Raw genomic sequence first — 12187 nt, forward strand, 5'->3', positions numbered from 1 at the left:
AGTCTGTACAAGAACCATTAGGGGCTGCGCAGCTGGGGATACTAGTCTGTACAGGAACCATTAGGGCTGGGCAGCTGGGGATACTAGTCTGTACAGGAACCAGTAGGGTTGGGCAGTTGGGGCACTAGTCTGTACAGGAACCATTAGGGCTGGGCAGCTAAGGACACTAGTCTGTACAGGAACCATTAGGGGCTGCGCAGCTAAGGACACTAGTCTGTACAGGAACCATTAGGGGCTGTGCGGCTAAGGACACTAGTCTGTACAGGAACCATTAGGGGCTGCGCAGCTAAGGACACTAGTCTGTACAGGAACCATTAGGGGCTGGGCAGCTGGGGACACTAGTCTGTACAAGAACCATTAGGGGCTGCGCAGCTGGGGATACTAGTCTGTACAGGAACCAGTAGGGTTGGGCAGCTGGGGACACTAGTCTGTACAGGAACCATTAGGGCTGGGCAGCTGGGGACACCAGTCTGTACAGGAACCATTAGGGGTTGGGCAGCTGGGGACACTAGTCTGTACAGGAACCATTAGGGCTGGGCAGCTGGGGACACCAGTCTGTACAGGAACCATTATGGGTTGTGCAGATGGAGATACTAGTCTGTACAGGAACCATTAGGGGTTGTGCAGCTGGGGATACTAGTCTGTACAGGAACCAGTAGGGTTGGGCAGCTGGGGACAATAGTCTGTACAGGAACCATTAGGGCTGGGCAGCTGGGGACACCAGTCTGTACAGGAACCATTAGGGGCTGGGCAGCTGGGGACACCAGTCTGTACAGGAACCATTAGGGGCTGGTAAGCTGGGGACACTAGTCTGTACAGGAACCATTAGGGGCTGGGCAGCTAAGGACTCTAGTCTGTACAGGAACCATTAGGGGCTGGGCAGCTGGGGACACTAGTCTGTACAGGAACCATTAGGGCTGGGCAGCTGGGGATACTAGTCTGTACAAGAACCATTAGGGCTGGGCAGCTGGGGACACTAGTCTGTACAGGAACCATTAGGGCTGGGCAGCTGGGGATACTAGTCTGTACAGGAACCATTAGGGGCTGGGTAGCTGGGGATACTAGTCTGTACAGGGACCAGTAGGGCTGGGCAGCTGGGGATACTAGTCTGTACAGGGACCAGTAGGGTGCAGGTACAGCTGCAGTGACACAGGTTATATTACCTCACTTACCCATGTTGGAATACTTTTGTACATAACAGTGATGTGTTGGGGTATGAGAACCCTGTGTTGGATTTCGGTTCTGGTTCAGGTTTTCCTTAGAGAATACATCATATATGTCTACGCTATAATTTGTGCTCTGGGGTTCTTCAGCATCCATTAAGCTTCATAATCTGCAATGTGAGAAGTGAAGCTGGTCTCTGGAATATTTCACTTTCATCTTTGCTGTGTTAATGCTGCTTTTGTATCTTTCACATTTTCCCACTTTTTACTAAAATCTCATATTAAAACCTTCTGGTCCAGGAGGAATTCTCCCACTTGATACATTATTACCTATTTTATCATCAACTTTGTGTGACACCTTTGAAACTGAAGCACCATTGAGAGTGTACGCTCCTATTAACATCTCATTACTGGAGAGTAATACAAGGAGTGGAGCGCGGGCAAGGAACTTACCTTTCACTCCTTCACGCCGGACACACTTCTGGGTTCCTCTTTACATTAAGGCCCTTATAACATTATACTTATAGTCTGACTCATTTGTTTCCCCCTAAATAGTTAATTGGCGGAGCCTATGCAGTTTCACATATAGACTACGCTGCTATAGCGCTCCCTATAGGAAAACATGGCTTTTTATGTTATCATGGCAGGCGAGAAGGAAAGGTGTAAAAAGAAACTAGAAGCAAAAGTTCACAACCATTTTAAAGAGTATTTTTCAGAATAAGCTGTCCTCTGTACATAAGGAATAACACTGGCCATTATATAACTTCTTTCCTGCATCATTCACCAGTTTTCCCCTCTGCACAGTAGATCTGTAATTTTCACTTGTCTCTGAGCTGGTGGGTGGAAATGATCTGCTAGGATGTCTCCCGTACACAGCACACACAGACATGAGGATTCCTGTTTTCCTCTTTCTATGTAGAACATGTTCAGTAGCAGCAGAAGCATGAAGGACATTATACAATAACACTTAGGCCATGTGCGCACTTTGCTTTTTTTCCTGCGTTTCTGCAGCGTTTTGAGCTGCAGCGTTTTAAAGCAAAATTGCCTGCGTTTTGATTTCCAGGCAAAGTCTATGGAAATTAGGGCTTTCTTGTGCGCACGATGCATTTACAAACGCTGCATTTTAGTTGTGGAACATTTGTCAAAATCCCTCCATTTGAAGAAGCAGCATAGCAATTGTTTTTGCCATTTTGGCAGCGTTTTAATACCATTGAAGTCAATGAGAAATGTCTAAATGCATATTTTTCAAGAATGAATGCGTTTCACTTGCTTTTTACTAGCGATCTGCATGTATTTTTGACATAATAAACGCAGGTCTGTCGGTCGGTCTGTCGGTCGGTCTCTCTCTGTCTCTGTCTCTATCTCTCTCTCTGTCCATGTCGGTCTCTCCCTCTCCCCCCCTCTCTCATACTCACGATCCATGATCACCGGCGCGGCGCTGCACGGCAATCACACTGTGGCGGTTTCTCGTATTTTGAAAATGCCAGCCGCTCATTAATTCATCACGTATTACCTGCCTCCCCCACCCACCGGCGCCTATGATTGGTTGCAGTCAGACACGCCCCCACGCTGAGTGACAGTTGTCTCACTGCAACCAATCACAGCTGCTGGTGGGCGTGTCTATATCGAGCAGCTAAAAAAAATAAATAAATTATTTTAAAAAAAAAACTACGTGTGGTCCCCCCCAATTTGGATACCAGCCAGGGTAAAGCCACACGGCTGAAGGCTGGTATTCTCAGGATAGGGAGCTCCAGGTTATGGGGAGCCCCCCAGCCTAACAATATCAGCGAGCAGCTGCCCAGAATTGCCGCATCCATTAGATGCGACAGTCCCGGGACTCTACCCGGCTCATCCCGAATTGCCCTGGTGCGGTGGCAAACGGGGTAATAAGGAGTTAATGGCAGCAGCCCATAGCTGCCACTAAGTCCTAGGTTAATCATGGCAGGCGTCTCCGCGAGATACCTTCCATGATTAACCTGTAAATTAAAGAAAATAAACACACACATCCAAAAAATCGTTTATTTGTAATAAAAGACAAAAAAAAACCCTCTTTCACCACTTTATTAACCCCTTAAAAAAAAACTCCAGGTCCGACGTAATCCACGCAAGGTCCCACAACGCTTCCACCTCTGCTACATCGGAAGCTGACAGATGTGGCAGTAGAACACCGCCGCTCCTGTGAGCTCCATGCAGCAACTGAAGTGAGTCGCACGATCAGCTGTGCTGTTACTGGGGTTACTCTTGGCCACCGCTCTCAGGTGGAGGACTGCAGTTGTGCCCACGAGAAACCTGAGTGAAAGCACAGCTGATCGCTGCTCAATGCATTCACTCAGGGAATTTGCGATCACAGGTGAGTCCTTCAAGTGTGACCGCAAATCAGGCTGCCACACAGAGAGAGCGAGAGCCGCGCGATGTCAGTGAAATCGGGTGAAGCTCTGACGTCACTGCTGCGGACTCCTGTGTCCTGGCACTGACCTCGGAGGTTCATCTGAGTTCATGACAGCACACAGAGACAGAGCCGCGGGATGACAATGAAGTCGGGTGCAGTTCATCCGAGTTAATTCTCATCGCCCGACTCTGTCTGTGTGTGCTGTCAGTGGACATGTAGCAGAGCTGAATTGCCGGGGGAACGCACTGACAAAAATGCATCCAAAACGCATGTAAAATGCTTCCAAAATACATTCAAAATACATTCAAAATACATGCGTTTTGGATGCATTCTTTTTGTCAACACGCAGCGTCACGTCTGCCAGAGGGTGCATTCTTTTCCGCACTGGTCAGGACGCATTGTGCGCACATAGCCTTAGCATTGTAGCTGTGAATCCAGCTACTTGGTAATTTGATATACTTACTAGAACGTAGCAGTATGAAGCACATTACACAGCAGTTTTGAGTTGTGTAGCCAATTATTCAGGCCTGGGGTGAGATGATACATTAACTAGAAAGCAGCAGCATGGAAATTACCACCAACAAGGCAGATATTATACATCAGTACTGAACAGTGCAGCTGTGAATCCGCCTTTATAAAACACTATGCTAGAAAGCAGCAGAAACATGGATATTATCACACAGCAGCATAAACCAGTATAGATGTGAATCCAGAACTGGGATGAGATAAATAAAAAACATATTAAAGAGTAGCAGCTGCATATTATATTATACAACAGTACTCAGCAGGGTAGATGTGAATCTATCTTTTCAGTTAGATAAAACACTGTGTGTTGTTGTCTCTCTCTTTTTGCTCATTTCTCCTCTTCACCATAGACCTCAATAGACAGCTGTAATCTGATCCCTCAGTGAGATAGATGTCTGTTTTGATTTGACCAAGACAGATTTGAGCAGGTTTCTGGTAATTTGATGAATGGAGGGAGAAAAAGTGTAGCAGATTTCTTCAATAAGACGCATTACAAAGTGTCTTATATTGACTGGAATGACTGATTTCTTTGAGCGCCCCCAGCAGGTCACTGACCTTTTTATGACCGTCTGCTTAGATAAACTACGAGTTGCTATAAGTGGCAGCTCTAATGTTCCTGACAGGCGCCGGCTGCTGCCGTCCCGTTCTCTGGTCAGATATATAAACTCTATATGGCGGGAGGAATCCCCAGTCATTACAATATCTAATCTAAATATTCCTTGTGTTGCCCTTTTTCTGCAGTGGCAGCCACCTGCACTCCCGCCATACTTTCCCAGAAGCCGATGTGCCTGATGACTCACAGATTTGCCATTATATTAGATGAGTTACATTTCTGGATGTTCCCTGATGCAATGAACACTTCTACGATAAGGTTATTCTCAAGCGGTGACACAAGAGCTCACACTCTTACCTGCTGCACGATGGTGGTGAGCTCCAGGCACAGTTGAACAATGTTATTTTTCAGCAGTGAATATTCCGTCACACTGACAAATGGAGACCTGGAGTAGAAAAGCAGAATGCATTACATACAAGTAACCGACGAAGAAAGCAGAATGCATTACAAGTAACCGATGAAGAAAGCAGAATGCATTCCATACAAGTAACCGACGAAGAAAGCAGAATGCATTCCATACAAGTAACCGACGAAGAAAGCAGAATGCATTACATACAAGTAACCGACGAAGAAAGCAGAATGCATTACATACAAGTAACCGACGAAGAAAGCAGAATGCATTACATACAAGTAACCGACGAAGAAAGCAGAATGCATTACATACAAGTAACCGACGAAGAAAGCAGAATACATTACATACAAGTAACCGACAAAGAAAGCAGAATGCATTACATACAAGTAACCGACGAAGAAAGCAGAATGCATTACATACAAGTAACCGACGAAGAAAGCAGAATGCATTACATACAAGTAACCGACGAAGAAAGCAGAATGCATTACATACAAGTAACCGACGAAGAAAGCAGAATACATTACATACAAGTAACCGACGAAGACAGCAGAATGCATTAAATACAAGTAACCGAGGAAGAAAGCAGAATGCATTACATACAAGTAACCGACGAAGAAAGCAGAATGCATTACATACAAGTAACCGACGAAGACAGCAGAATGCATTAAATACAAGTAACCGACGAAGAAAGCAGAATGCATTACATACAAGTAACCGACGAAGACAGCAGAATGCATTACATACAAGTAACCGACGAAGAAAGCAGAATGCATTACATACAAGTAACCGACGAAGAAAGCAGAATGCATTACATACAAGTAACCGACGAAGAAAGCAGAATGCATTACATACAAGTAACCGACGAAGAAAGCAGAATGCATTACATACAAGTAACCGACGAAGACAGCAGAATGCATTACATACAAGTAACCGACGAAGAAAGCAGAATGCATTACATACAAGTAACCGACGAAGACAGCAGAATGCATTACATACAAGTAACCGACGAAGAAAGCAGAATGCATTACATACAAGTAACCGACGAAGAAAGCAGAATGCATTACATACAAGTAACCGACGAAGAAAGCAGAATGCATTACATACAAGTAACCGACGAAGAAAGCAGAATGCATTACATACAAGTAACCGACGAAGACAGCAGAATGCATTACATACAAGTAACCGACGAAGACAGCAGAATGCATTACATACAAGTAACCGACGAAGACAGCAGAATGCATTACATACAAGTAACCGACGAAGACAGCAGAATGCATTACATACAAGTAACCGACGAAGACAGCAGAATGCATTACATACAAGTAACCGACGAAGAAAGCAGAATGCATTACATACAAGTAACCGACGAAGAAAGCAGAATGCATTACATACAAGTAACCGACGAAGAAAGCAGAATGCATTACATACAAGTAACCGACGAAGAAAGCAGAATGCATTACATACAAGTAACAGACGAAGAAAACAGAATGCATTAAATACAAGTAACCGACGAAGAAAGCAGAATGCATTACATACAAGTAACCGACGAAGAAAGCAAAATGCATTACATACAAGTAACCGACGAAGAAAGCAGAATGCATTACATACAAGTAACCGACGAAGACAGCAGAATGCATTACATACAAGTAACCGACGAAGACAGCAGAATGCATTACATACAAGTAACCGACGAAGACAGCAGAATGCATTACATACAAGTAACCGACGAAGACAGCAGAATGCATTACATACAAGTAACCAACGAAGAAAGCAGAATGCATTACATACAAGTAACCGACGAAGAAAGCAGAATGCATTACATACAAGTAACCGACGAAGACAGCAGAATGCATTACATACAAGTAACCGACGAAGAAAGCAGAATGCATTACATACAAGTAACCGACAAAGAAAGCAGAATGCATTACATACAAGTAACCGACGAAGAAAGCAGAATGCATTACATACAAGTAACCGACGAAGACAGCAGAATGCATTACATACAAGTAACCGACAAAGACAGCAGAATGCATTACATACAAGTAACCGACGAAGAAAGCAGAATGCATTACATACAAATATCTGACAAAGAAAGCAGAATGCATTACATACAAGTAACCGACGAAGACAGCAGAATGCATTACATACAAGTAACCGACGAAGAAAGCAGAATGCATTACATACAAATATCTGACAAAGAAAGCAGAATGCATTACATACAAGTAACTGATGAAGAAAGCAGAATGCATTAAATACAAGTAACCGACGAAGAAAGCAGAATGCATTACATACAAATATCTGACAAAGAAAGCAGAATGCATTACATACAAGTAACCGACGAAGAAAGCAGAATGCATTACATACAAATATCTGACAAAGAAAGCAGAATGCATTACATACAAGTAACCGACGAAGAAAGCAGAATGCATTACATACAAATATCTGACAAAGAAAGCAGAATGCATTACATACAAGTAACCGACGAAGACAGCAGAATGCATTACATACAAATATCTGACAAAGAAAGCAGAATGCATTACATACAAGTAACCGACGAAGAAAGCAGAATGCATTACATAGAAGTAACCGACAAAGAAAGCAGAATGCATTACATACAAGTAACCGACGAAGAAAGCAGAATGCATTACATACAAATATCTGACAAAGAAAGCAGAATGCATTACATACAAGTAACTGATGAAGAAAGCAGAATGCATTAAATACAAGTAACCGACAAAGAAAGCAGAATGCATTACATACAAGTAACCGACGAAGAAAGCAGAATGCATTACATACAAATATCTGACAAAGAAAGCAGAATGCATTACATACAAGTAACCGACGAAGAAAGCAGAATGCATTACATACAAGTAACTGATGAAGAAAGCAGAATGCATTACATACAAGTAACCGACGAAGAAAGCAGAATGCATTACATACAAGTAACCGACGAAGAAAGCAGAATGCATTACATACAAGTAACCAACAAAGAAAGCAGAATGCATTACATACAAATATCTGAAGAAGAAAGCAGAATGCATTACATACAAGTAACCGACGAAGAAAGCAGAATGCATTACATACAAGTAACCGACGAAGAAAGCAGAATGCATTACATACAAATATCTGACAAAGAAAGCAGAATGCATTACATACAAGTAACTGATGAAGAAAGCAGAATGCATTAAATACAAGTAACCGACAAAGAAAGCAGAATGCATTACATACAAGTAACCGACGAAGAAAGCAGAATGCATTACATACAAATATCTGACAAAGAAAGCAGAATGCATTACATACAAGTAACTGATGAAGAAAGCAGAATGCATTAAATACAAGTAACCGACAAAGAAAGCAGAATGCATTACATACAAGTAACCGACGAAGAAAGCAGAATGCATTACATACAAATATCTGACAAAGAAAGCAGAATGCATTACATACAAGTAACTGATGAAGAAAGCAGAATGCATTAAATACAAGTAGCCGACAAAGAAAGCAGAATGCATTACATACAAGTAACCGACGAAGAAAGCAGAATGCATTACATACAAATATCTGACAAAGAAAGCAGAATGCATTACATACAAGTAACCGACGAAGAAAGCAGAATGCATTACATACAAGTAACTGATGAAGAAAGCAGAATGCATTACATACAAGTAACCGACGAAGAAAGCAGAATGCATTACATACAAGTAACCGACGAAGAAAGCAGAATGCATTACATACAAGTAACCGACGAAGAAAGCAGAATGCATTACATACAAGTAACCAACAAAGAAAGCAGAATGCATTACATACAAATATCTGAAGAAGAAAGCAGAATGCATTACATACAAGTAACCGATGAAGAAAGTAGAATGCATTACATACAAGTAACTGACGAAGAAAGCAGAATGCATTACATACAAGTAACCGACGAAGAAAGCAGAATGCATTACATACAAGTAACCAACGAAGAAAGCAGAATGCATTACATACAAGTAACCGACGAAGAAAGCAGAATGCATTACATACAAGTAATAGTGTTGAGCGAGTATGCTTGTCACTACTCGGTACTCGCACGAGTATCACTGTACTCGGGCTACTCGGCGGGTACCGAGTAATCTCGCGATACTCGTGCTGTACTCGTGGTCTTCATGTTGGCGCTCTTTTGAGAGCCAGCCCTCATGCAGGGATTGGCTGGCAGACCGCAATGCCACAGCCCTGTTACTTGTGGAATTGCAGTGATTGGCCGGCCCTCACAGCATGACCGTGCCTTTAGCCCGACACTTCCCCGCTCGGCTACGGCCCCTCCCGCACTCCACTCCGCGTGTATATATATATGCACGCTTACACACACACGCACGTTTTTTTTTTTTAATTTACAGTTTTATGGTTTCTACATGCTGCCGGGGGTCATTTCAGAATAATACTCGGGTCTCCCATAGGATAACATTGGGCTCGGTGCTCGGGCCGAGTACACGAGTATTTTGGGATGCTCGGCCTGAGCCTCGAGCACCCGAGCATTTTAGTACTCGCTCATCACTAACAAGTAACCGATGAAGAAAGCAGAATGCATTACATACAAGTAACCAACAAAGAAAGCAGAATGCATTACATACAAGTAACCGATGAAGAAAGCAAAATGCATTACATACAAGTAACCGATGAAGAAAGCAGAATGCATTACATACAAGTAACCGACGAAGAAAGCAGAATGCATTACATACAAGTAACCGACGAAGAAAGCAGAATGCATTACATACAAGTAACCGACGAAGAAAGCAGAATGCATTACATACAAGTAACCGACGAAGAAAGCAGAATGCATTACATACAAGTAACCGACGAAGAAAGCAGAATGCATTACATACAAGTAACCGATGAAGAAAGCAGAATGCATTACATACAAGTAACCGACGAAGAAAGCAGAATGCATTACATACAAGTAACCGATGAAGAAAGCAAAATGCATTACATACAAGTAACCGACGAAGAAAGCAGAATGCATTACATACAAGTAACCGATGAAGAAAGCAGAATGCATTACATACAAGTAACCGATGAAGAAAGCAGAATGCATTACATACAAGTAACCGACGAAGAAAGCAGAATGCATTACATACAAGTAACCGACGAAGAAAGCAGAATGCATTACATACAAGTAACCGATGAAGAAAGCAGAATGCATTACATACAAGTAACCGACGAAGAAAGCAGAATGCATTACATACAAGTAACCGAGGAAGAAAGCAGAATTCATTACATACAAGTAACCGACGAAGAAAGCAGAATGCATTACATACAAGTAACCGATGAAGAAAGCAGAATGCATTACATACAAGTAACCGAGGAAGAAAGCAGAATTCATTACATACAAGTAACCGACGAAGAAAGCAGAATGCATTACATACAAGTAATGACAGGACAGGGGCACCCCACCTATCAGCTGATTGGTAGCTGCTGCGATTCAAAAAGCTGCTCATTTTACAAACTTTACTTGCTTGTGTTTGAAAACCTAAACATCCGAGCTGACAACTAAAGGTATGTATGTAATCAGCCTGATAGTGCCAGTATAGCACTGGCTTTAGGTTATATAGGAACATTCTGGTGATTGGTGCACTTTAAGTAATAAATTCAAATACAGATAGCTGTCAAGATGTAAGATTGGTCCCGTTTTTGTTGTACCCACTCACATATAATGGGTGAGTCTAATCCAGAATACGGATCTAAGTAGAACATGCTGCAATCTCTTACAAGCAGAACATCAGTTCATGAGTAAAAACGTTCATGCATCTACCATATTGACTTCCATTGGTCCTGTGCACATTGTTTGATGAGACTGGCATTGTGCACGTTGTTTGATGAGACTGGCGCTGTGCACACTCTCTTATAAGACTGGCGTTGTGCACGTTGTTTGGTAAGACTGGCGTTGTGCACGTTGTTGTATGAGACTGGCATTGTGCACGTTGTTTGGTAAGACTGGCGTTGTGCACGTTGTTTGCTGAGACTGGCGTTGTGCACGTTGTTTGCTGAGACTGGCGTTGTGCACGTTGTTTGATGAGACTGGCGTTGTGCACGTTGTTTGATGAGACTGGCGTTGTGCACGTTGTTTGATGAGACTGGCGTTGTGCACATTGTTTGATGAGACTGGCATTGTACACATTGTTTGATGAGACTGGCATTGTGCACGTTGTTTGATGAGACTGGCGCTGTGCACACTCTCTTATAAGACTGGCGTTGTGCACGTTGTTTGGTAAGACTGGCGTTTTGCACGTTGTTGTATGAGACTGGCATTGTGCACGTTGTTTGGTAAGACTGGCGTTGTGCACGTTGTTTGCTGAGACTGGCGTTGTGCACGTTGTTTGCTGAGACTGGCGTTGTGCACGTTGTTTGATGAGACTGGCGTTGTGCACGTTGTTTGATGAGACTGGCATTGTGCACATTGTTTGATGAGACTGGTGTTGTGCACGTTGTTTGATGAGACTGGCATTGTGCACGTTGTTTGGTGAGACTGGCGTTGTGCACATTATTTGATGAGACTGGTGTTGTGCACGTTGTTTGATGAGACTGGCATTGTGCACATTGTTTGATGAGACTGGCATTGTGCACGTTGTTTGATGAGACTGGCGTTGTGCACGCTGTTTGGTGAGACTGGCGTTGTGCACGTTGTTTGATGAGACTGGCATTGTGCACGTTGTTTTATGAGACTGGCGTTGTGCACGTTGTTTGATGAGACTGGCATTGTGCACGTTGTTTGGTAAGACTGGCGTTGTGCACGTTGTTTGCTGAGACTGGCGTTGTGCACGTTGTTTGCTGAGACTGGCGTTGTGCACGTTGTTTGATGAGACTGGCGTTGTGCACGTTGTTTGGTGAGACTGGCGTTGTGCACGTTGTTTGATGAGACTGGCGTTGTGCACGTTGTTTGAGGAGACTGGCGTTGTGCACGTTGTTTGATGAGACTGGAGTTGTGCACGTTGTTTGCTGAGACTGGCGTTGTGCACGTTGTTTGCTGAGACTGGCGTTGTGCACGTTGTTTGCTGAGACTGGCGTTGTGCACGTTGTTTGCTGAGACTGGCGTTGTGCACGTTGTTTGCTGAGACTGGCGTTGTGCACGTTGTTTGGTGAGACTGGCATTGTGCACATTGTTTGATGAGACT

At 43.3% G+C, this 12187-nt stretch overlaps 1 protein-coding gene across 3 annotated transcripts in view; it reads right to left on the bottom strand.

The window, feature by feature from the left end:
- Positions 1–12187, bottom strand: part of LOC142250831 (connector enhancer of kinase suppressor of ras 2-like) — a 405387-nt gene that overhangs the window by 171376 nt on the left and 221824 nt on the right. For all 3 annotated transcript variants that reach the window (XM_075323079.1, XM_075323076.1, XM_075323077.1), the window contains exon 4: positions 4988–5075. In XM_075323079.1, the coding sequence (XP_075179194.1) occupies positions 4988–5075 (88 nt within the window). The remainder of the gene's footprint in view (positions 1–4987; positions 5076–12187) is intronic.

This window comes from Anomaloglossus baeobatrachus, chromosome 9 (genome assembly GCF_048569485.1).
Source record: "Anomaloglossus baeobatrachus isolate aAnoBae1 chromosome 9, aAnoBae1.hap1, whole genome shotgun sequence".
Classification (NCBI taxonomy): domain Eukaryota; kingdom Metazoa; phylum Chordata; class Amphibia; order Anura; family Aromobatidae; genus Anomaloglossus; species Anomaloglossus baeobatrachus.